Genomic DNA, 27,119 nt, shown 5'->3' with positions numbered 1-27,119 from the left:
GGTGAGCTCTTGTTACTAGTCCCTACTTCTGCCAGCCTAACAGTTCAAAAGCATGCAAATGCAAGTAGATAGATAGGTACCACTTCTCATGGTGGGAAGGTAACAGCGTTCACTGCAGTCATCCTGGCCACATGACTGCCAGAGCAGTCCTTGGACAACACTGGCTCTTTGGCGAAGAAACGGAGATGAGCACAGACCCCTACCATTGGTTACAACTAGACATCCATGCCTTTACCTTTTCCTACTTCTAGATAGTGAACATGTTATTCAGAAATGCTGTTTAATATTAGCATTTATATAGCATAGAATTTTTTACTATTTTCTAAATATATCTTTCTGTGCATATACCTGTTCATAGCTACTTAAAGCTGAGTGTAAATGTTGATTAGTTTCAAATCTTTTTGCAAATGAGAGAGATATGGGTTATCTGAAATATTAGATAACTTCTGATACAACTGTATAATGGCTAGTGTAAAACAAAATGTTTGCATCAATGACTACAGTGGATCCTTACCTTATGCAGGGGATCCGTTCTGGACCCCCCTGCGTAATCCGAAAAATGCGTACGCTCGAGCCCCATTCAATATAACAGGGCTCGCAGCGCGGCAGAGCACATGCGCCCTTCATTCTTTTGTTTGTGCAGATTCAGCGTAAGCTGAAAGCCACATATAGTGCGCCCGCATATGGCGTGGGCACACTGTATGAGTAAAATTGATTTTTAAAGTAGTTACTAATTACATTAGTTATGTTCTGCAGATGATAATATACAGTTACTTCATCAGTCTAATGAAAACCAATTTTTCTAAAACAGTAGTGGAAATTACTTTCTTTATCCTCTAGTGAACATACTAATAAACTCCACAATAGAGTTTCTTGTTTTTAATCAAAGGAAATATTTTCTTCTTGTTTTTTTTTTTTAAACAATGATAGATGTGTCTTCAGCTTTATGAAAGATCATATACAGTTTGATACATATAATATACTAGAGTTTTAGGCTTAAACTGAATTCTTATTTCCAACCAAAATCTAAAGCAAACTGATTGAATCAGTGGTATTTACAGTATATGAGTGTTGACTTCATTATAATTGAGACAGCAGTTGGATTTAGACTACCAGTAATTTGCCATAACATGATTTTAACTTCCAATCATGTAATAACGTTTTAATCTTGAAGGTTACGATTTTAGCATGTTGATGATAGCATAATCTCATTTGATTTATCCTTTTCCATTTACTTCTGCAAGCTCACTAATGTTTAATAAGAAATGCAGTGTTGTGGACTAAACTGGTCTTTGTTTTGTTGGAACAGGATAAGAAATGGATTCTCAATCATGAAGATGTTACACTGGGAGAATTACTGGGCAAAGTAAGTGATCTTCTGTAGATGAGAAGGGAAGGATCACTGTAGGCTTGGATCCAAAGCATAATAATGACTGAGAATTGCAGGTTTCTTTGCCATCCCATTATATAACATTTTTATAAACAAACACAAAAAGATTATTTTTAAAAAATTATTATGAGATGGCAAAATCCAGCTAAAGTTAAGTATTGGTTAAGACTATTGATTTTGATTAGCATTCTAAGCAATTACCCACTGAAATAGGTGGAACAGATTAATGCTATACTTTGGTACGTTTGTGATTTAAGTGGACAACCTATGAAGGTCCTATTAAGTAAGACAGTAATCTATGGCAGTTAATATTGTTAAAAGCATTTAAAAATAATTTACTTTCCAAATATCCATGGATTAATAATCGTCCTACTGCAGCTATTGCTACTCTGCCCCCAGACTTTCATTCTTGCCTTAATTTAATTTGTTTCTGAACCTTGTGTATGTTTGTGTGTGTGTGTGTGCGGCCACCTTCAAGTCCTCTGTTGACTTAAGACAGCCCAAATTTCATAGGATTTTCTTAAACAAGGAATACTTAGAATTGGTTTTGCCAGTTTCTTCCTCTGAAATGTAGTCTAGAATTTGTTAGCAGCCTCCCATCCAAGTACTAACCAGGGTTAACCCTGTTTAGCTTCCAAGGTCAGACATGATCTTGTACTCCTCTCTTAACTGTAACTGCTAGGGTGGTTTACAGAAGAATGCATCTAAAGCAACAAAAGAGTTTCTGAACTGTACAAATTAACATTTGAGAATTACTGCAAAACTAGATATAACAAATGTAATTTATATGTTATTTACATAAACTATTTATGCATGTGTTTTCCTTCATGCATGTATGAAATTCATGGAGGTAGGAATATTTTAATATGAGTAAGGAGCACTAAATCCTCTCTCTTGCCTTCCTTGCTTTGCTATTCTTTATTGCTTCAAGGCAAGGAATTGAAATTAGGCTGAAAAGAATGAGTAGAGTGAAGATGGCAAAGCAGGAGAGAAACAAGATTTTGCTTCTCTCACCTCTGTGAAAAATACATGTAGCTGCCCTGTCACACCAAGTTTCATCTTAAAATTATCTGAGATAGTAAATGGATAGTATAAAAACACTGATGGTGAGATCTAGATGTCAACTAAAATATCTAGCTGAGTCAAATGTAGGACATTGATGTTGAGGAGTCTAATATTTCCCACCTTACCACATTCCCTGGTTGTATCATTCAGAGACAGGACATCAGTGAGAAAAAGCTTGACACATTAACCTAAGTCATGCAGCTGGTTCAGTTACACATTACTGAGAAACACGAGGAAGAGATATGTCTTGGGAATGGCTGTGCATTTGGGTCACATTTTGTGTGAGATTCCGATTATGAGCCTGGAAGTAAAAGTGGTGGTAGTTTTCTATTGCTTTTATATTATTTTCCTACTGCTGTTTCCATTTTGTTGAATATTTATTGTGGTGTTTTTACAATGCAGATAAATACCTATGAATCTTGTCCCATGAATGCTGTAAGAAGATAGCTTGCAAACCCCATTCTCTTCCATTCTAGCATTCTCTGAAGTTGCCAGCCACAGTTGCTGGTGAAATGGCAGGAATAAACTCTTCTAGAATATGGCTTCATAGCCTGAAAAACCCACAAAAACTATAGCTTGCAAATTTTCCAAAAAATATAGATATTGCAAAATATATATGAAAATACTAGAGTCTTTATGTGCATAGGGTATCAGTTACTGTCCTTGAAATATTATCGTTTGGCTATGACATACTTAGTATTAATCTCATCACATATTTAGAATTAATCTCATGGGGTAGGAGGAACCATTTATTTTTGTACAGAAAACTACAATTAACATAATGCTTCTGTAAATTTCCAAGCACTTATTCCAGCCCACCCTTACCTTTCTTCACAAGGTGATAAAAAGTGAACCATTAACCCCTTGTCAAGGAATGAAATGAATAGTAATTGCATACTTTGCATATTTGTTCTGAAGACCCAGCAAACCTGTGCCTCAAATCTAAAGATGTTTTCCTTTAAATGTGTGAACGTTGTCAGTTCTATTCACCAAAGCAAGTAAGACTTAACTTCTGTTGGTGAGCAAAGACACTCTCTCTCTCTCTCTCTCTCTCTCTCTTTTTGCTATAGGCTTTTGAGAACTGATTTTTTAAAAAATCCTACAAAAAGAGTGCTATACTATTTTTAAATTGTTCTGTTTTTAATTGTAATGAAATTGACTTTTATTATTTTTAATTGTATGTTTTAAATTGTTTTAACGTATTGATCATTTTATCCTGTTTTAATGTTGATCTTTGTCACCTTGAATCTTAATTCAGGGGGAAAGACAGAGTATAAATAAAGTTATAACAGCAACTAAAGAATATCTATTTCATATCACACATCTCATTAATAGAATGTGTTCACATGGAAGAAAACAGATTATAGAACACAAAATAAAACTGTTGTACTGATAGCCCCAGCGTTACAAACATGTTGAAACGGAAGGCATATTATAGTTCAAAGACAAGAAATCAAAATGTTTGGCTGTAAAAATAAGCACTGGTTAAGAAATTTGGATCTTGAATTGGCTTATGAGAAGTGTAAAGTTTCCAAGAAAATAGTCAAATAATTTTGCTCTGCAATATGTCTCTTTCACCTTGACACTTGTAATATTAATTGAATTAAAATGAATCTCTGGTGAGTCCAGTAATTCCAGAGAAAATTGCTGCTGTTTTTGTTTATAACATAAAAGCATCTACTTCATATTTGCCACTGCATGAGACCATAAGTGTAACAAAGGAAGCATGATTTTTCTTTTCTCCAAACACAAAAATACCAGATGAAAGGTTGTTCTTGCTTGGTCCTCATAGTTTTGTCTTGGGGATGTAGTTAAAGCAATATGGATAAACCAATTAAAAAAAATAAACACAAGTACAATATACTATATGACATGTTATATCAGTTAAATAGAGTTAGTAAAATAATCACTTGACCCAAATTTCTTTATCATATTTATTCCCCCTAAATGTAACAAATAGTCCACAGTGATAACACTGTATGTTTTGCTTGCGGAACTGTGGATAGAACTACATTTTCTAACAGCATCTTGTCATCAGCTGCTTGTTCAGATCAGTTCAGACATGGGAGAGCATAATTTGCAGAATATCAGGAGTTGCATAGGCAACTTGCCTGCCATGAAATGTTGGGAAGTAGGTATGATGGGATATATAGTAGTAACAGTGTTGCTAAGCTCTGGTGATCACAGACACAGGTGCAGAGATAATACTGGAAGGGAGGAAAGCATGAGCCAAATCTATTCAAGATCATTTCTGTGAGAAGGTGTGGCTGTAACAACAAGAAAAGGGACAGTATGGGAAAGAGAGGAAAATGTTATTATAACAAAAATTAGACCTGCCTCAAATTTGAAACTGTGTGTAGTTTAATCAGGCAATTTTAATGCTTGCTGGTCAGTTCTGACAGTGAATGGCACTGGACTGTCTATAGTTTTTTAATAAAGGATTTCTGAGTTTTAACTACCAAAGCCTGGATTTCCGTACTAGTTATCTTGCTGTATTTGACAGATTGTCAGAACTCTTCTATTGTTAAGTCAATGCACAATGCATTTGCAGAAGGAAAGGAAAATTCAAAAGTTGGAAGACGACACTCTGGTTCCACATCTGTTATCTGACCCCGCAACCGCCAGCATGTTTGGTGCAATCCCAATTTTGGAGATGGAGCTTCAGGGGATGCTAGCATTCTGGGGCCCTGACCAAGAACAGGTCCTCCAGGGGAGCCTTGACTGATGCTCTCCCTGTTGGCCAAGTAAACAGAAACAGGGTGGCAGAAAAACTCACCATGGTACAACAAGCACCTGCTCAGCAGAGAGTGCCAGAGAATAGGGCTCTGCTCTGATTTGAATGTCAGTGCCAGTGATCCATTGAGACCACTGGAAACAGATACTGATAGTCCAACAGGGTCCAGCAGACTAATCAGAACTTTTAAGTCTCTCTCCAGTATTGAGTATAGGGTGACAAGTGGTGACAGCAACACCCTGTTCCAGTAACCTCAGCTGGCTCCTCAAAATATAGTGTTGTCGGCCACATTATTATCTTTATTTTACTAGCTGGAAAATGCAGGACAATAACCAGAATAGCCCATAGTAACTCTAACAGCTGGATAACAACATTATTGACACTGGGCAACTTCCAGAATAGTATAGTGGTTCAAAGGTTGGACTGTGACTCTGGAGACAAGAGTCTGAATCCTCACTCAGGCCCAGAAACCAATAGGGCAACCTTAGGCAAGTCATAGTCTCTAAGCCTCAGGAAAAGGTAAAGACAACCCCCTTCTGAATAAATCTTGCCAAGAAAAGTTTGCCTTAGAATCACCAGAAGTTATAAATGACTTGAAGGCACACAGGAGCAGCAACAACAAAAACAACTTCCAGTTGTCAGTCAGCTATTTCTACCTCTCCCTTTATCACTTCCAACCTAATAAAAGTCAGGGGGAACTGAAAATGTGGTAAATTTGCCCCTTCTTTTAGAAGATGTACAGTTTTCTGTATGTGGTAAAAGATTGGGGCTACAGTTGCACTGCAGAACTCATGCAGTTTGGCATAGCTTTAACTGCCATGACTCAATACTTTGGAATTCTGGGATTTGTAATTTTGTGAGCTATGTGACCGTCTGTTGGAGAGACTGGATTGCACAAGTCCTAGGATTCCATAGGATGAAGCCATGAGTTAAAGTGGTGTCAAGCTGCTTTAATTCTGTATTGTGGCAGCAGCTTGTGAGAATGTGATTTGACTGCAAAGCTGTGCAGTTTCTCAGACTCCTGTGCAGTTCTCAAAAACTGCACAGCCTATGTTATGCTCGGAACAAAAAAAAAAATTGCAGCAATTTCTGGTGACTTTTGATGTGCAGTTATTCTTCCTCGTTAAGTTTCATGAGGGTTTGGGGATTCCATATTTGACCTCATTCAGAAATTGATGAATTTCTATTACATCCCTGTTTACCAGCTAATTCACATTGGGTGAATTACTGTCTGATTTCAGGAGACTTTAGGGAGATTATGTTGTAGTTTTTGTTTTAAAAATACATACTGGACTTGTGAAAATGTAATTTGAGGAAAGCGCGAACAGTTTTTTGCATAAACTAATAGGAGTGTTGCTGCCTTGTTGTATGAACTTAAAAAAATATATGAGAATAAAATTATTATTATTTTTTAAAAAACACACTTTTCAAAACTAGGATTTGGCTATACCAAAGTAAAACAAATATAGATCAGACAGCATTTAAAATATACAAATTTTAAAATGTACAGTAATTAAACTATCAGTGGAATTAAAAGCATATTTAAAATTGTATCCTATTTAAAAGCAAGACATACAGTGCATTATGGTCTTTTCCCTATAAACATTCAGTTCCCAAAGACTCTTGGAAGGACACAGTGGGTATAGTCTAGCTTCTCTAGGAAATGGATTACAGAGCCTGAGAGCATCCACAGAGAAAGTCCTTTCTTGTGTTCCCATTCAATGTGCTGTTGGGATGTTGGGACAGAAAAAGGGCATCCCCTCAAAACCCAAGCATGCTCATATTTGTGAATATGGAACATCAGATAACACCAGATCTGAGCCAGTCAGTTGCCTGTGTCTTTTTGATCAGTGAACAATCCATATCTGTGTTTCCTGTGAGTGAGTACTGATTCACAAAAAGAAAAGAGACTAATTTTGTGTAGAGATATTTTACACAAACAATGGAAATTGCTTCCAAAAAGATAAAGGTGCAATTGTTTCATTCTTGTGCATGAAGCAAACAGGATGCTAGAAATTTCATGTGGTTATTGATTCAATATCTCAGCAGGATGCTTTGACATGTTCAGACACCCTGTCTTATCAAGAATGAGAAATTTTGTTAATATTTTTCATGATCCCTATCTGACTTACATTAAGGGAATGACTAAAGAAATAATAACTAAGACGTACGTTTGTTTATTTTATTATCTTGAACATTGTTCTTTGCCACTGTTCTGTGTTATAAAGAACACCCAGGGAGATGTGTAGATACCAAGTCCGAGATATAACAATTCAATCAGTTTTTCAAAACAAAATACAGTACAGCATGTAAAACAACTGAAAAACTCCATACTCTCATTATAATGCCCTGGCAGAAACACCTGCCACTTGTTTGTGAAATATCATCAGTGTAGGTCTCATTTGGAAATGTTTTCTATAAAACAAAATTGAATACCCACATGAATAACTCAGTCTTTTAAAACCCAGATTCTTTATAAATTTCAGATCACAGTGTGTTTTGTATATGGGAGTAAGGGAGATCTCACTACAAATAAACTGAGAACATGTTTTTAACTAATCTATCTGTTAGTTGCACCGTTTCCTCTTCTAATATGTCTGTCTCTTGTGTTTACTGCTTTACCTATTTGTCTCTGTGTTCTTACACAGTTTTATGTAGTAATGATTTAATCAACTTTGTTTTTTAAAAGTCTTAAGGAGTTTTTCCTTCAAACTCGGATACATACACACACACACACCTCCTCTGAAGGCAGGAATTCCATACAGTTACACCAGGGACAGTTTTATGATGTCTTCTTGTTGTTGCTATTGTTGTGTGTCTTCAAGGCCTTTCTGCCTTATGGTGACCCTAAGGTGAGCCTATCATGGGGTTTTCTTGGCAGAATATGTTCAGAGGGGTTTTGCCATTGCCTTCCTCTGAGGCTGAGACAGTATGATTTACTTAAGGTCACCCAGTGGGTTTTCATGAGTGAGCTGAGATTCAACTCTGGTCTCCAGAGTTATAGTTGAGCACTGAAATCACTACCCTACAAGATACATTCATGCTGAAATGAAAATGAAATGATCTACTATGGCCTGAAACACACAGACCAAAAGAAACAGCTTCTGGTCATGTTGGAGGCACACCATTTATATGACGCACGTCTTCAAAATGGCTAGAAGCCACGACAAGGCCACACTCCAGTCCTTTAAACTGGAGCAAAAAGGAGCCAGGATAATCCAACTCCTGGTGGTGCAAGTTGGGGCCAGCAGCTGCTGCCCACTTTCAGAGAGGGCCACGCGATTGCCGCAGACCCAATCTGCTTGTGGCCAGAGTGGCCTTGGGCTGTGCTTTCCCAGCCATCTGCTTTGCCCCATCTTTCTGTTCCATTTTCTTAGACTGATTATGTTGCTTTGTTGGAATGTGTTACCTGTACTTTGAAGGAAGTTACAGCTCACGATCTTGTTACTCTGATGATATGGGGCCTATAACTGCACTACTCATTTCTATAGCACCAGGACAGTAAGATGCCTAACACTATGCAACAGGCATATCTATTATGATTCTTCCCTATACCAGTTTAAGTTTATTATCATTTGTGCTATGGTGAGGAGCTGTATTATGGGCTTCTTTTGTATGACCTCAGACCTGTGACATGGGAAGAAGTGGTGCTTCTGTACTTCCAGGCATTGCAGCACATGAGTATTCTCCTAAGCAGTGACAAAGAAGAAAACTTAAACTAATCCATGTCACTGCTGTCTTTTCTTCCCTTATATTGCTTCTTTAGCATCAGACAAAATTGGATCCTATGCTTCAAGCCTAAAATCACTTAGACTAATTTGATTTCATGGTTTGATTATACTCATTCAGGCTGTATTATTTCAACTCTCCTATCTAATTATTCTGTAATCCTGTGGTAAATCTCAGTAAAAAAGATTTAGTAAACTTCCTAAGAAGCTCAAAAGTTTGTAGTTGCCCTAAATCTAGGTAAAAGACCATTCCCTAGATCTAAATATAAGGAAAAATGTATAAAACATTAGGTAAAAAGTCATCAAAAACTTAGCTCGTGCCTCTTAGACACCATTCTTTTACTGCCTATTTCAAATGTTCTAAGAAATATCATGTAAGGGAAATGAAAGCTGTGCAATAATACAATTCCTATTAAGTTTAGAATGTTAAGTAGGGCAAGTTGCAGCGTGTTCCAAACCGATAATTATAAGTTATAATAGATGGACCTCACTTTTTACTATTTTAATAACTGGCATGACCTCCACCAATCCACCCACACACTTACCACCAACAAACAGAAGAGTTTGGCTTATATTAAACAGACGAAAGTTATTAGAGATTCTTGGTGTTTGTCTTGCCAGTGCCTGTAGTGGCAGAAGTATGTCATTTATAAATATCAGCTACATTTTGGTTTATTTCTACAGAACATTTGGCCTCCAAGAAGGTCACAAATTTGTATAAGTAAAGTTAAACAATAAAATTGAACCATCCACAATTTAAGGTAACAGTCTCTCAGTGATATCTTTTAAACAAAACCTCTAAAACTCAAATGTATTTTCCCCTTGGTTGTAAGCCAAAACCAGTCTGCCGGACAGAGCCGTGGCTGGGGCTTGGGACTTGGGACCCGCCCATTCCCGGCCCAACACCCGGGGCGGAACCTCCAGGCTCCAAGTCCCAGGCCCCAGTCCTGGCTCCCTCAGGCTGACGGGGCTCCAGCCTCTGCCTTTCAACTACCCCTGAAGGCAAGCGCGAGACAGGAGCCTCGGAGGGTGAAGAAAGGGGGATAGAGGGAGGAAGGAAGGAGAGAGAGAGACAGAAAAACAGAAGGGAGGAAGAAGAGAGAGAGAGAACAGGCGAGGGAGGAAGGGAGGGAAGGCTTCAACACATTTGTTCCTAATGGCATTGTGGCCATGTGACCAACACTTTAGGACCTAATCTCAAAACACAGCCTGGTTGGCACAAGTAAAAGTTGCCATTCAAACAAATTGATACTTTATTTATTCCTATCCAAAAACTAGTCTAGGCTCTTCACAGATAAATTGGGTGTTCAGATTACATATTTAAATTCAGTTGCTGCTCCCATTTCTAACTACTTCAGCTGGGATTACCAACTGGGTTTAAGACTAAGTCTTTAAACATTCTTTACATAAAATGGTGTTTGGTTCAAACCATGATAGTTTAATTTCATTTTTGTAAAAAGTGTTAAAACTATTTTTGTCATGCTAAAAACATGTACAATCTTATATAAGAATAGTGTTAACTGATACAGCTGCATTATGATATTCTTTGGATGATGTAGAGGGGCAGTCCATAATCCTTTGAGTTATATATATCACCTTGCTCAAGATCCAGTGTCAAGAGCCACACGTCCATTTTTCTTCCATTGAATTAATTGATCCTCACCTCACTTTTTTCTATTCCTGCCTTGCCAGTGACAGAGGTTTTGGGGGGCTTCTCCATTATTCTACTTCCCTTAGTTCAAATATAGGTGTGTGACATTATCTGTATTGTGAACCATTATATTTGTTTATTAATTTCAGGGTAATTTTGGTGAAGTGTACAAGGGAACATTAAAAGATAAAACCCCTGTTGCTGTAAAAACATGTAAAGAAGACCTTCCTCAGGAACTGAAAATTAAGTTTTTATCAGAGGCCAGGTGAGTAGTGAAAACTGAAATAAAATAGGCACTTAGTATTCATTGCATACCAGAAGATAGATGTCATTTTAAAACAGATCTCATTTATGTTATTGGCTGAATCTACTTAATATCTTCTGCTTGGAAATTTATTTTGAATTAATAGAGATACTGTTGTCCAATGAATTTTAATACATACTCCTTCTAGCCCTGTTTCCTCTATGGAAGAAATATCTCTTTTAGAAGAAATATAGTATAAGAAGGCAATTCAGTATGAGAGTAAAGGTTAAAATAAGTACTTGTATGTTTTTGTTAGTTTATTTTAGTACCAAAATAGTAGTTTGCACAAGTGTCACAGTTGTAGTAATGACTGGAGGTGGTAAGTTCATCCTTACCATCTTGGACTGAATTCACCTGCCTTTGTTGTTGTTGAGAAACTGGCAGCTGTGCAAATTACGCTATCTGTTCTTTTCTGAATTGACTTGTCTTTAAACCTTGGCTCTTCTTTTACTGTTGGATCGGGGCCGCAGCAACTACATGCTGTGAACCCAATCTCTCCTTTCTGTGGTACAAAAAGGAGCTGCAAATGTGGGTCCTTTTTGTGTCCTGGAAAGGGCACCATAGCTTCTGACACATGGCTTTTCTACACTCCTTTGGCGCTGTGTCATATAGACGCAGTGCTAGAGGAGCGCTGTGATGCTGCACACTGTGTGGAGTGGTGCCTGGTATTATGCCAGCCTGGGGGCAGAGTCGGGGCATGCATCATGTGGATGCCACACCCCAACTCTGTCCCCAGGCCCGTCTTAATGGCCAGTCTGTTGAGCCCCTAAGTTATCTCTAGGCAGAAAACTTCCACAACCCTTGATGCCTCTGTAATTATACACCCAACTATACTTTTCCTGTATGGCTTATGTTTGTATTGTACTGTATTTGTCAGGTTGCTTATTAAGGATAAGTGGTTCCAGTTATGCCAACTAGTATTTTTCTATTTCAGTTAAATAAAATTTGACATCTTAATCATGCATGTGCAGAGGATTATTGGGTTTTTTTCTGTTTAAATGAAAGATACTTAATGCAATACAATATACTGACCTTTTCCCACTCTTTGCAGGATACTCAAACAATATGATCATCCAAACATTGTAAAGCTTATAGGAGTGTGCACGCAAAGGCAACCTATTTATATTGTTATGGAGCTTGTTCCCGGTAATGTATTTGTTTACTTTATTACTTGCAATATATAGTTTGTGTTCATTTCCTTTTTCTTGTATTTTTCTTTTCTTGCAAAACTCTATGATGCTGTTCATTTGCATCTCTTCTGTTTAAAGAAAAAGTTCTTTTGGTCTAACCTTGAGTGCCTGCTGTTCAGAATTGTAGGGTTATTTTGGTTTTGCCAGCAGGTGGAGATAGTATCAAAGTGATAGCTCTTAGGCACGTCCCATTGTAAATCTGTCCAGATCAAGGGAATAGATAAATAATTTGCTATTACAGAGTGTTTCTGTATATTGAATACATATAAGAATAGTCAAAAAAGAAGAAATCTCACTGGACTAAAATATTCATTAAGTTCATGAAGAGAAATGAAGCCATATGTCATGTTCAAACAAAAAGAATGGAGATGCTCACATTAGGAGATAGGCTATATGGAACTTTCTCAAGACATTTTCCATGTGATATTTTACATGCATGAAGGTCCCTAACTAATTCAATTAATCTGTGTTTGCAGTCACGTCCTTCCACTGGATAGATGTTATAAGATACAACTGAGTAGCTGTTGCTCTGGGAGGCAAGATTGACTACTTTCTGTTTTATAATCTGGACAGAAGCATATGTCCCTTGAGTAAACTAAAACCAGTCTATAGAAAATGTGTTGAACTTTCACTAAACTAAAACATGACTTCTAATATTTTTGGTAAGGCTTGCAATGATCTGGTCTTTGAGAACATAGAGAACTGACTTATTAGGTGTGATCCTTGGCATAATGTTAATGTAATTTGGATGCATGAAACTCTTGTTGCCAGCAGAGGTTTAGAACATTTTTGGATTTCTCTAGAGTTCAGATAGTTACTTTTAAAACAAATTATAAAATTGTCACCATTATAATTATATTTTTTTAAAAAAATAACTATTAGCTTTTATGCTTCTTTAAAATAATTGGTCTTTATAATCACTTCTTTAAAAATCTGAAACCTACAACCTGCTTACCTGGAACACAGAATGTATTTTTATTCTATCTGCTTCACTGCCAGCTTGTTGTGGGTGGTAATGGAAACCCATGCTGTAGAAAGGAGTAAAGCAGATCAGATTGTGCAGCACATGGAGAGTTCTAAGTGAGCAGCTTTCTTTCTGAGTTCTTTTGTACTACTTGTCCAAGACTACCTTTCTCCAACATAATCTGGAATTCAACTGATGTCTTTTGTACATGGCCCCCTCCCTATCACAGTGTAATGACATAAAAGGATAGGTCTTTGGTTTGAAGCCAAATATGCTGCTGGTGTTGATACACCATCTCAAGTGATCGAGCTAATTTGTCCCCAACAATCTGGGTACTCATTTTAGCGACCTCAGAAGGATGCAAGCCTGAGTCAAGCTTGAGCCCATTTGCAGGTTGTGAACTCGCAACCTTGTGGTTTTGAGTGAGTGGCTGCAGTACAGGCATTTAACCACTGTGCCACCAGGGCTCCTAATACTCAAGTAACCAGTGCTAGTCTGGGTTTCTTCTTAGGCTCCAGAGTCTCAAGTCATAAGGCTTCAAGGTCTCAGGGTTTCCATGTTGTTTGGTGTCTCCTCCTCTGATGTTACTAATTGCTCAGTCTCTTAGTGTTCAAGCACTGCTGGTGTCAGAAGTCATGATACAAATGAATATGAGAGACAGTATGAGCCAAGCCTTGAATCCTGTGATATTCCTTGTCCTCCATTTAGTGAGGCTATCTTATATAACCTAAAAAAAGTCTCAGAAAGTATTGCAATCATACCACAGGAGTGACTTTATCTCTTCTTAAATTTTAATTATAATCTAATGTAAATGAACCAGTTAAATGTAACTAGTTGTTTGTAGTTAGTTACTGCCAAGGCCTGCCCTTCCTAAAAAGGTTTACAATTAATATAAAGATGAGCATAATCAATAAAAATGAATAGCAAAGTATATCAAATAGCATAGGTCAAATTCATTATTACAATTAAACTCTACAATTGCATGCAAAAAGAAAAATTAGTCTTGCTGCATTCCATGAAGGCATAACAACCCAGTTCAAATAACAATTTGGAATGGGGGGCGGGGGGCTTTTCACCAGACATGTTGCACAGCTGGATCCTTTCCATCTCTCCTCCAAAGAGGCATTGCCATCAGCAAAAGGGAAAAACTGGGAGGTAGCAATGATGTTAACTCCCCTTCATCAGCTTTCTTTAGCTTTTCTTTGTATAATGTCTGGCAATACCATATTGATAGACTGTAAAGGTTTAAGATGATAGAATTCTGCAACTTTGTCCCCCCCGAGTTGTGAGGTCTGCGGGTAATTTATTGTAATCTGGAATTGATTAGTGGCTTTAGGCAAAAGGACTCTGGTATTCAGTTGTGTAAAGTTCTAGTTTGGGTAACCAGAAGGAGGGGAATCAGGCCGTAGTAGAAAAACAGTAGAGCTTTAGTGTTAAAGTCTAGCAAAAAGCATTAAAACTAAGAGAACAGTTCTTGAAGGCAATCTACAGGATCAGAGTTAAACATGAAATGAGCTTTGGTTGGCAGCAGAGCCAGCTGAATGAGATTTAGATGAAATGCAGTGTTAGATGGGGCACAAAAATGTCCTATCCTTTTTTATCCTTCGAAGGATAGAAAAGATACTGTACATCTGTCCATAGAATAGGAGAAAGAGTCTAGGAATGACCAACTCTTAGGCGGGTTATAGACTGCCGCTTTGAAGCGGTTTGCCGCCGCCGCCGTTTGCTCCGTAAGGGAGCTGTCGCAGCCACACCGCGCGGCTCCCTTACGGAGCAAAAAAGAAGCTCCAAAATGGAGCTTCTTTCTGCGGCGCCTCTGTGACGTCGCGAGGCGCCAGGGGCACGTTCGGATGCACAGCGTCCGATACGTAAAGATGGCGCCGGCCGTGTGGAACGGCCGGCGCCATATTGTACGGACAGAGTCCGTATTAGACCCAGGGGCATCTAGAAGAGACACCCCTTTTTTAAAATGGGACGTCCTGTGGACGTCCCAAGTGCCGGTTTGTAACCGGCCTTAGTGAACCAAGAAGCAGCAGCTATGTAACTCATTCCACATGCAAAAGATAAGAGAATGAATCAGGCTGTGGGGAAATACAGTCAGCCCTTCTTATACACTGATTTTTTATACACGGATTCAAGCATACACAGTTTGAAAATGTTCAAAAAAGTATAAATTTCAAATATCAAACCTTGATTTTCCACTTTTTATAAGAGACACCATTTTGCTATGTCATTATATTTAATGGGACTTGAGCATACATGGATTTGTTATACAAGGGGGATCTTGGAACCAAGCCCCAGCGTATAACAAGGGTCCACTTTAGTTGCTTTGTTTAGGGGAATAGCAGGGTGTAAATAGCCTTTGTGTGGATTGCAAAATGATAATCTGATAGCCACCAATGCCTTAGTAGATCATTTGTCAGACAGCATGAATTACGTTGTTGCTCTTCCTAACATCTCTGTTTTATGGTTGTAAGCACATGACTGTTTTGTGGCAGCTGCTTTGGCTGCTTATTTTAGGGCCAATACATCATCTGAACCCTTTTCTACAAGCAGAAGATGCCATTTTGCTCCCTGCTGCAGCCATAAATGTGGGCTGAATGATGGTAGAAGAAATTCTGCACACAGCTAATGATTCAGATGATCTGTCAGTAGCCTGGAGCTGCGGTAAGCAGAGTGGTCATATAAGGTCATAAATGCTGTAGTAGAGGGATACATGTGAGTTAGGGGACTCTCACTACAATTTTATATATATGTTTCCTCCATTTTTATGATGCTCTGGAAAAGTACTTCATTTGTCTACAGTGCACTAGGAAGAAAAAAGGTTGGGTTTTTTTTTGCTTCCTAGTCTGGGGAAGTAGGAATCCCTTAGGTGAAATATTTTAGATTCTGCATTTGAAACTTTTCTTCTTCTTTTTTCTTCCTTATCATGCTCTTAGCTAGGAGCTGCCAGCATAATTGAGTTCTTAATTTGTTGTTTCTAAATGCATATGGTTTTTGTAAGGTTTAATATAGATTCAATCCCTACTAAATCATTGGCTTGGTTTTTTTTAGTGTCAGCACATAACTACAAAATTCATGCCTGTGTGCTTTTTATGACTTTAATATTTCAAAGCATATTCTTTTTCACTTCATCCATCAAAATATAGCTGATCCAGCATATTAGACATTTGGAGATACCTTGAAATGGTAATCCATAATGCTTTCTTTGGTTGCTCTAATGTTCATTTCATGCCTAATATTCCAAAACAAATGATGATGGAAGGGTGTAAGCTGACCACATAATAATACTGGATGCACATTAATTGTTTAAAACAGGAGGTAGATCCTTTCTTTTGTGCATCTTGTAAACTCAAAATCTGTTAGCATATTACATAAGAAACTGTATCAACATTTTATCATTCTACTGTATCTAGGCAGTTAGATTATGCTGCTACTTTTTTTTAACAGAATATAGAGTAAAAGAAAAAAGAAAATACTGTACAGTACTGAAGAACAGTGCTCCAGTTCAACAAGTCTTTTAAAACCCAAAGCTAAAATGGCTGGGACAATAATACCAATCCTGCAGGAAATGGGAAGCTGGAAGCTGAAAGAAAATATCTGAAAAAATGGTTCCTAATCTAGTCCTCATGTTTCTGTTGCTATCCACATGTTTGTTGAGGCCCTTTTTCAAGCAGTGTTTCATCTAGTGATGTTAAGCACCTACATCATGAAGAAGCTGTCCTTGCCTTTTTATCGGCATCCAATCTTCCTAACAAGAACTGCTATAGTCCTAGAATGTTGTGACATTACAGCAGCTGCTTTGACAGTGACTGGATGGGAAGCAATTTATGGATGGAATATTTTTCTCTGCTCTTACTTTACAACCCTTTTATTATAGTAAATAAATAAAGTGACTAGCAAGAGAGGACAAAGGTCTGTTCCTCTTTTAAACAGCCTTTCTGAGATTAGTATTGAGCAGCAAGTAGCATGGACAGTTGCTAAAATGATTTATTCATTGGCTTTGCTGTTGATGTGAAGTGTGAGCTGAGTGAATACAGCCCAAATATATTTAATCGATGAGTGAAATGAAATGTATTCTGACAGCAGTAGCCTCTATCCACTTACTAACAGTGTCCCAGTTCTATCAGAGAAGTTTCCATCAAGTATAGCCACCCTCTGTGATAGCATGTGTGCAAGAGATGATAGGGGCAAGACCTTTTTCATTTGTTTGCTAATGGTAACCATAGGATACAACCCCCTCTACATGCTGCTTCCAATCTATATAACAGATATTCAGTCACTACAGAGAATGAAGTGTCTGCACATACATTTAAACACACGGAATTTCATGCAGTCAAGGATGCACCCTACCTAGTCAGGATGCCTTGAATATAGGAACTTGCCTTCAGTACTGATGTCTATGCTGAGAACTCATTTGCCACATTGGACATTTGTGGTAGCAATGTTAAGATGGTACACAGTTCTGGCAGTGGGTGGGACTAGACCGTCCAGCCCCTAGAACCCATCTGTAACTCATTGACCACACAGTAAGTTTCATGCAAAATTCTCTTTTTGTATATTATGCATGCAAGTATCACTCCTCACTGGGTGCCTTATCTACCAAAATTGAGATGCATTAGTTTACGATATTCTTGTGCAGATGACAGTGCTAGGTAGCTTAGAAATACTCAGTCTCTGCTAAATACCTTCAGACTCACAGTACTGTCAGCCTCAGGAGACTTTCCTCCTATCTCTTCTCCCTTCTATCTCCAGTAGACTGCCATCAGATCCAGTTGTTTCAGAAATTGTCATTATGTTAATGCTTTGAGGCACTCATGACACAGATGAAAGTGGGGCAGAGCATGGGAGAAAGCAAATATTCTATTAGATTTCAGTAATGATGTTGGATTACATTTTAGTGGGATTATTTATTATTTGAAGAAGCAAGCGAAGCAGCAGCAGGAAGTGTATGTAGTTGATGGTGGGGAGAATCCTTCACAATCTTTATTTGTTGTGTGTTCGTCCAGCTCTGCTGTCTGTTGCAGGAAATTATTAGTGGCTATTCAGCCCCTCTAGATATTGAATATTTAGGACTAATCTCTCTCTTTTTCACATACATACACATTGAAATTGGGCTCTCCTATGTGAAGCAATAGCTTTGTTTCCTACTGTAAGGATGAATTTCTTTTTAAAAAAATTAAAACCTTGGCTATGGCAGGCTAACTCCTCGATTGCTGTCCTCAGGAGAAAAGATAATGTTGGATTTAAGTTAAGTTGCTGGGTGGTCAGACATTTAGAATAAAAAATGACTTTTTCTTTTCCAAAAGAGGGAACTCTGTTTTCAAGGAATTCATTAGGAGTAAATACAGTAGTCCAGGGGATGATTCAGTTCCCTAGTCTTGTCTTGAGTCATAGTTCAGAGAACAAAGCCAAGAGAGATGTTCCATTGGGTGTCATTTCTTCTCAAGTGATGCCACAGCCTACAAGCCTATTAAGGGAAATTCTGATATATTTTGCTGGGATGATAAAATATAGATGTTATTGTTCTGACAGACAAATGGTACTGGCTGTTGCACATATTGGCTCACACATTTTCTTCCTAGGAAGAAAGCTTCAATATGACTTGTGCTGTGCTGAACATTTCACTTGAAATGTTTTTGCACTATTCAGTGACTCTGTAATAATAATAAGGAAGTGAAATCTAATTTTTTATGTCTCTGCTAACTAACCAGAACTCCTCGGACAGAAGGCAGATCTGGTTTGCTCACACGTCATAGAATCATAGAACCATAGAGTTGGAAGAGACCGCAAGGGCTATCCAGTCCAACCCCCTGCCATGCAGGAACCCACAATCAAAGCACCCCTGACAGATGGCCATCCAGCCTCTGTTCAAATACCTCCAAAGAAGGAGACTCCACTACACTCCAAGGGAGTGTGTTTCACTGTCGAACAGCTCTCACTGTCAGGAAATTCCTCCTAATGTTGAGGTGGAATCTTTTTCCTGTAGCTTGCATCCATTGTTCCAGGTCCTAGTCTCTGGAGCAGAAAACAAGGTTGCTCCATCCTCAATATGACACACCTTCAAATACTTAAACAGGGCAATCATATCCCTTCTTAACCTTCTCTTCTCTAGGCTAAACATACCCATCTCCCTAAGTCTCTCCTCATAGGACATGGTTTCCAGACCCTTTGCCATTTTGGTTGTCCTTCTCTGGACACGCCAGGTGATACACAGTAGATGGGCAATTATTTCTGACTCCTCTTTGTTTAACAGAAACAACAACATGACTTTTGCCGTCTTAATTAGGCTACTGAAAAAAATCATGGGTGAAATAACTAAAATGGACTTCTGTGTGAAAAAAATCTGAGTTCAGCTTTGTTTTGGTGGAAAAAACAAGTTCCTAGATTCAGAATGTCCCCTAAGACATTCTGTTCTTTTTTTCTGTATTTCTTGTACTTGACTGTGTTTATTGGATTATCGTAAAAATCCCAAAACAGATCTGAGGAACCTAAAGTCTGTCTATACCTGGATGAAGTGACACCCACATACTAAGGCAGAAGGTACACATAGTAACAGAAATAGCCTAACTCCCGGTTTATAATTTTCCAGCACTCAGAGATGAGAAAGCAATAGAAGTTCACATTTCTATCTATAAGAGAAAGAGAGAGAGAGAATGAATGATCCTGCTGAAAGATGTTTCCTTTGTACTTTGTCAAAGAAACTGATGGGTTAGACAGTACATGAGAAGAGGACTCTGAAACATTTTTAGTTCATTATTTGTTTCAAATACATCTGTTACAGCTAGAGAGAATAAAATCGCATGAACCATTGAACCATTTGTCAGGCTGTTTAAAAGGACGCCCTTAACCCATCAAAAAGAATGAAATGTTAGCATTTTTAAGAGAATGGAACATTTAACTAGATCAATATTAAGATTGTTTTCTCTTAAGAATATATCTAATACATATTACTTAGGATGGATTGTCAGATATTTTATAGAAGCCTGGCTTATTCCTAATTCATCATAGTATTGGAAGCATGGCGATCGTTGCGTAGATCTTGGGTGTAATTCTAGTTTCATTTAGTGGCAATCCTGGCATTGGGACAATGAAACATAATCCTCCAGATGGTAGCTTTGCCCTTTGGGTTCTCCAGAACATAATATCTAATTCAGTTTGTGATGCTGGTTCTTGTTGTGTAGTCTTGTCTTGTAGCTTTTTTCAAAGAAAAGTGGGCATGCAGTATCATCAGTTCTTGCCAACATTTTGGAAGGATTTTAAACAGTGTTTGCTTAAATAATAAAAAGGCACAAAATGAGCCGCAAATGTAGTTGTCATGTATTTCATTGTTGTATATGTAATTTACATATGGAGGGTCCCTAGAATATAATGTAAGCTCCACTGTGCACTATTTCATTTTGCAAATACATATATACATATCCGTTCCGGATCCCCCTGCGTAAGGGAAAATCCACCTATGCTCAAGCCCCATAAGAAATAATAATTTCTCCCCAAGAGGCTTTCGCGTAAGCTGCATAAAATGCGTCCGCACATGGCACAGGCGCACTGTACCTCTGACAAAGATGGGCTTGTGAAGAAAAGCTGAAATTGAAGAAACATATTCAAATATTTTAATTTCTTTTTAACATAAAGAATTGGCAACACAGACATCACATTTTTTGTGTGCTGTATTCTTGAAGTCTGCTGACTGGTTTGTTTACAAGAATTAATAATATTTGTGGCTTGGCTTGCCTTATTCCTATTTTTATAGGGTACTCCATAACCATACCTATAATGCATAGGCCTGAGGCCTTGACAATAGTGTTGAAATTCCCAATATTGTGTTGTTGTGAGGAGGAATATGCTAGGTCTCATTCACTTATATTCATCAGAAGATGGTGGTCATATTTTAAAAATACAAAATATACTTAGAGAAAATAACATACAGATTTCATACTGACGTACCTATTTCCCTTTACAAATTGGTTTAATATTATTAAAGATTAAAGATATTATTTTACCTGTTTAGAAATGACTGTTGGAGGATTGGGGATGTTTTATTTTGTATGTCCTGATGTTTACAGAAACAGAATTTCACCAAATGGCAAATTATATTAAGGCTAACTTTAGAGCAGGAAACAAATCAATACAAGAGGAATAAATGACCACTTTGAGCAAAGCAATTTTTTCAATATGTCTAGACTTTATTGTTTTTTGGTACGATGTCTCATACACTTAGCTGTTCAAAATGGCCTTGAAAGTGATACTCAAATTCCATTGCAATACATAGACATACCATTATTTAGAAACATATATTGTTTTGTTTGTTGAAAATGAATACAGAGATGATGGTAAACATTGAAGGTATTTCAGGCTGATTTGTAAACTATTTCTCCCAAGAAAATGAAACTACTTAGTATGACTGAAAAACCTTAATAAAAGGTACTGCACCTAAAGTCCTGGGAGAGAATTTTTAGTAATTTAATAGTGCTGAGAAAGCATTAGTCAGAGTGATCAATCACTTTAGGCACACTTTAAAAACATGGATTATCTTTCTTACCTTGGGAGTTCTCCCTCACTAAATGGTATTTAACATGCAGCTGTTGGATACAACCCATAATTCTGTTTTTTTTACTGAAGGATACTTTCATTAAGCACAGGCAGTGGAAGAGTTACTTTTTTAGATTAGAATTTGCAAACACTCCCAGCCAACTGTGAGAGGCTATGAGCTATAGTCCAAAGGTAATGTTTCCAAGCTCTGCTTAAAATGTTGTGTGTTGCAAAATGGTGATAATTTATTTTATTTAATTAGCCAACTTAAACAGTCTAAAAGCCAGAATGAATAGGAAAATGTTTGGCTTAGCAGTATCTTTTTACACATAAGCCTGCGTATGTAACCTTGTAACAGAACTGGATATATACCTTTGAGTGATAGCAAAACAGTCTTTGACTATATGATGTAGGTGGGTTGATTGAACAAGACATATTCACAGTTCTAGTTAAAAGTTTGTCTCTATAGAGGAGATTCATTCTCATGACCCTACCAAATTTACATCTTATTGCTGCATGCTATGATTACAGAAGCAATAGTATAGTACATCCTTGCCTTATTTTCTGATAACATAAACAGTCAACATTTATGTTACAGTGATCTTGCCCTCCAGTTATTATCTTCTTAGTTTTCCATGGTAGAAGATGCCCATGTTTATAGCAATTTCTCCACTTTGTATGGGGAATTGTGTGGATACATTCTCACATGCTGAATTGCTGAAATCTTGCAAGAGAGTTCCTATTGTTCATAATGCATAATATTATTTTCTTTTCATTCTTATTTGATTACAAAGAAAAAACAGGAAAATGAGAGAAAACAAAAGAAAGGAAATTGTATAGGTTATGAACACGTGCTAGTCATACATAAGCTCAACAATATTGATCCTCAGTTAAATTCCAAATCATATGCCAAAGTTGTTATAATATAAAATTGATACATATGCATGATGTCTAATTTTATCAATTTTAAATTGTTGTAATATGTAGTGTAAATTGCACTATAATCTATAATAGTGTAAAGCACACACCAATTTTCAGCTGCATCTGAGCCTGAATCTGTTGGAAATCACAAGAGTTCACTAGTTGTGATGTTAAAAGACCCAGTAAGTGCCTGTAACAAATAATAATGATGCAAGACTATTTTAAGAAGAATAGTCCTGCCTGTGAGTTTACAGAGGGATCTCGTAGCACCTTTGAGACTAACTATGTGAAAGAAAATGTAGCATAAGCTTTTGGTCTACTTCCTCATATGCATCTGAGGAAATAGACCAAGTCTCTGAAAGCTTATGCTGCAACTTCTTTCACACAGTTAGTTTCAAAGGTGCTACAAGATGCCTTTGCATACTGATATTCCAAAGCTATACAATTATGTCTCTGAATTCTATTTCCATATGATCTTACAATTTAACAAGTATTGCAGCATGAAAAGAAAAGGAAATATTGGGAAATTAGAGAGGAGACTGATTATGAAATTAAGTATGAAAGCAAAATGCATTCCTTCATCATTCTGTTAGTCCATGTGCATCTTAAATTTAATGACTTCAGCTAGGATTCTACAGTAGCAGACTGCTCAAGCAGTGGTCCATCATATGAGTACACTTGTCCCTCCATCTTCCCTAGGGTTAGGGGCAAAAGACCCATGTGAATATAGAAAAAACGCAAATAACAAAAACCCCATGTTTTTACCTGTGAGGACACCTCTCCAGGAATTTCTCGGTCCTCCAGTGCAACTCTGTGGTTGACATCCGACAGACACTGACCACAGAACTGCACTGAAGGAGCTCCAAATGCCTAGTAGAGTATCCTCTCTACGAATCTAAGTCTTTCAGTGCAACTTTTAGTTAAAGTTGACCATAGAGTTGCACTGGAGGACCTAGATATTCCTAGAGAGAACATATTAATCAAATTCGTGAATAATCATCAGTTCCGCAAATATCAAAGACGCAAATATAGAGGGATGAGTGTAGTTTGATACTGCCTGCACTCTAGAGAAGAGGCAGGAGTGGCAACAACAAGAGATAAGAGAAAGAGGCAGATAACCTCAAGATACCTATTTCTTGAATGTCAAACTACAGCAGAGGTGATTCCCCACCCCTTCCCATAGTGATAACTCTGAGGAGCCCCCAAAGCCAGGTGATCAAGGAAGAGGTGGTTCACAGCTGTCCCTCTTCTCTTCCCTTTCTCTTCTTAACGGCATCATCACCACCACTTTCTTCCTGTTCCTGTAGAAGATTTAGGTCCTTCATCTCTCTAAAGTTCTGATTTTTGTTTGTTTGTTTGTTTGATACTGATTTAATTGTTGAGCTTATTGTCTGCCATTCTGTCCTAACTACTTCTATGGATGTAAACCCAGCTAGTATTTATTGAGGTAATAAGGATGCAGATTATTAACATCCTGGATTGTCATATAATGCTAATCACTGGATTATACAAAATTAGCCTAAATTTAGTGCTCCATTATCTTGGGAGTAGGCAAATTTGAATTCTTTGAGAACCGTACCTGCCGCATTTCCCACCATTCTTTGACCATTACAGGCCACACTTCTTTTGAAAGCAGGTATAATCCCATCTAGAGTAAATGTAGGGAATCATTGAGATTTGTAGTCATGTTGGTTTAGCATTCAGCAGTTGATTTGCTCTTCTCTAGCTGTGAGTAGCAACTGGCTTCAGGGCATTGTGTCTGCAATAATAGTGATAAAACAAATTGTAGCTTGAATCCAGGTATCCCCTCTCCAGTAGGAAGTCCCTTCTATTCCTGCAGGAGCAGACTATTCTTCAGCTTTTATTGATTTCCATTTCCTGCTGCATCTCCTGTCTGCAACACATATGTTGTTCCAGACAGAACATACACTATTACAGACATAATAGGTTTCCATGGGCCTGGAATGACAAGGGAGGAGGGATAGAATGCCCTACTCTGTGAATGCATTTACACTAGGCTTCTGCAGTATGGTGCCCTCCAGATATTTTTTAGATAAAATTCCCACTGTCTTTTGCCACTGGTCATGGTATCTGGGGCTAGTGGGAATTGTAATGCCAACATCTGACAGGCACCAGGTTCAGGAAATATGAATTACAGTCATGGAAATTGGACCCAAGCTATTCAGTTCACTTTTCAGAAGATAATATTTGTTTCCTATCATCAGATTATCCAGCTATATTTCAAAAACAATGTTGATTGTTACTCCTTATAAATAGGTTATTTCAGATTCATATTGGTTGGTATTATACCATAGATAATATTTTCACAACATGTATTCCAAATAAATGTAACATGATGGCAGTATTAAAGCTTTTTTTTTTCAGAAGGAGGTAAAGAAATTGCACAGCTAGAAATATGAACCAAAAAGACTGGAGTGAAATCCTCTTAGCTTAGCTTTGAAGTATGTATGTGGTCTGTTTGTGAGGATGAATTACTCAAACTTTTGCTATGAATAATATAAATTTATGAATTCACCAGTGGAATAATCCATTGTTTGTGAAAGGATAGGCAATTAGGTGTTAATTCACATCACAGCAATGAGGATAATCAGGGTCCAATAGCTATTGGTATCCTGGCTTATATTTACGACTTTAGTTACAGTATGTAAATTATCTCTTTACTCCTCATAGTACTTAAAGATTGTGATTTGAATAGAACAAATTATATTTGACATGCCATAATATAAATGTTTAGAAATTATGTTTTAAATGCAGACACATCAATTAAGCATCTTAGAAGGACCATTGAGAAATATTGTCATACTGAACTTTTGTAGTTTGCTTTCTGTGCCAGCTGTGAGGATAAACAAATAGTTACTTTATATCTCATGCAATACTATTTTTTCTAGAGCACTTATGTATGTGTGTATGTGCCTCCAGGTTGTCTGTATAGCAACCCCTTTAATTCCATAGGATTTTCTTAGCACTTATACTATAAACTGAAAGATACTGTGACATAAAACTGGACAACTTTCAGTGTAATGCAGTGGAGCAATGCATGATAAAAACGTTTGTGTACATAAAAGCCTGTAAAATTCTGTGCTTCCCTTTTTAAACTTTCCACTTCTTCTTCTCTATCTTTTGACTATAAAGCCTGACAAGATCTGAGGCAGGTAGCTGGCTTCAACACTATACTGCATTTCTGCAGCACAGTTTGGATTGTTTATCTCATCCCCACTTCTGCCTCTAGTGGACCTAGGAGCTCCAGGTAGAGCTGCTGTTAATCATTGTTTGGGTTCTCCTTCCAGAGTCAGAAGACAGATATGCTGAGCAATTTTCTCATGCTGCTAACCCTGCATCCAGTAGTATAGATAAGATAGATCTGAAGATCAATAATTCTGCTCAGTTACTTCATTTGCATTAGTAAGATAATGAGTATAGAGGCAGATTTCATCTTAGTCCCCTTTGGGTCTAAGAGCTTAAGGAAAGTAACAAAGGGCCTGAACAGACAGGCCAAAATAAGGCTTCTTCAGGTCACTTTGAGGGTATGCTGTTTAAAAGATGCATGCATCCTAAGAGTCCATAAGCTATGCCAAAGCCATGAGCCAGTCCTAAGGATTGGAGCACAGCTTTGGTGCAGCTTCCAGCCTCTTAAGATGTGTGTGTCATTTAAACAGAATACCTCCAAAGTGACCCGAAGCAGCTTTATTTTGGCCTGTCTGTTCGGGCCCAAAGTCATGTATTTTCTGTCTCTCTAATAGCAGACTTGGATCATAAGGCACAGGAAACAAGGGCTATGCTTCCATCATGCTATGTCAGCAATCAAGTTCAGTCTCTTGTGTCTAGCTGGTGCTTGGCTATGTGAGTGTGTAGATCTCCTAGAGGAGTAGGCAGCATGCAGCTCTTGCCACCCATTTTTGTGTTCTAATTTGTGTGCAACTGCATAGCACCCACCCCCTCATTCTTTGCTTAAAATCAAGGCATCTGGAATGCACACCTTTTTTAAACATAACATTTGGGGCAGAGAGAAGTTTGCCACTGCCTCACTACTAAAATTTAATTGTCCAGTGCAAGGGGCTCAGTTTAGCCTCCATGTGGTTTTAAGAAAGGGCAATGTGCTCACCAGCTTCACCAGAAGGTACCCATTCCTCTTTTAGAGCACAGGTTAGTATTTCATTGATGCTTTTCCAGGGAGAGGCATTCCTTTATTGAGGAGGACCCCATGGTCTGCGATGTCTCTGCACTAATGCACAGAGCATGGGAAATAAGAAAGATGAACTTGAACTGCTAGTACAACAAAGAAAATACGATATAATAGGCATCACTGAAATCTGTTGGGCTGAATCTCAGAACTGGATTGTAGAAATAGAGGGGTATAACCTTTTTAAGAGAAATAGGCTAAACAGGAAAGAAGGAGGAATAGCACTATATGTCAGAGATATTTACACCAGTGAAGAGATTCAGGACATCAATCCTGGAAGCCAGGTGGAGAGCATCTGGATAAAAATTAAAGGGGAGGGAAACAACAAGGATGTTGTGGTGGGAGTCTACTGCAGACCCCCCAGTCAGATGGAGGAACTTGATGACACCTTTCTAGAACAGATGACTGCACACTCAAAAATGAGAGATGTCGTAATGAT

The 27,119-nt window shown here is 37.8% G+C and overlaps 1 protein-coding gene across 2 annotated transcripts in view; it reads left to right on the top strand.

The window, feature by feature from the left end:
* FER (FER tyrosine kinase) overlaps positions 1–27,119 on the top strand; it is a 197,914-nt gene that overhangs the window by 108,674 nt on the left and 62,121 nt on the right. For both annotated transcript variants that reach the window (XM_089492471.1, XM_089492463.1), the window contains exons 14-16: positions 1,310–1,366; positions 10,718–10,833; positions 11,924–12,018. In XM_089492471.1, the coding sequence (XP_089348597.1) occupies positions 1,310–1,366; positions 10,718–10,833; positions 11,924–12,018 (268 nt within the window). The remainder of the gene's footprint in view (positions 1–1,309; positions 1,367–10,717; positions 10,834–11,923; positions 12,019–27,119) is intronic.

The sequence above is a fragment of the Sceloporus occidentalis genome, unplaced genomic scaffold, assembly GCF_023333645.1.
Source record: "Sceloporus occidentalis isolate IW3139 unplaced genomic scaffold, rSceOcc1.0.p SCAF_1, whole genome shotgun sequence".
NCBI lineage: Eukaryota > Metazoa > Chordata > Lepidosauria > Squamata > Phrynosomatidae > Sceloporus > Sceloporus occidentalis.
This window is presented reverse-complemented; position numbering and strand designations above follow the sequence as displayed.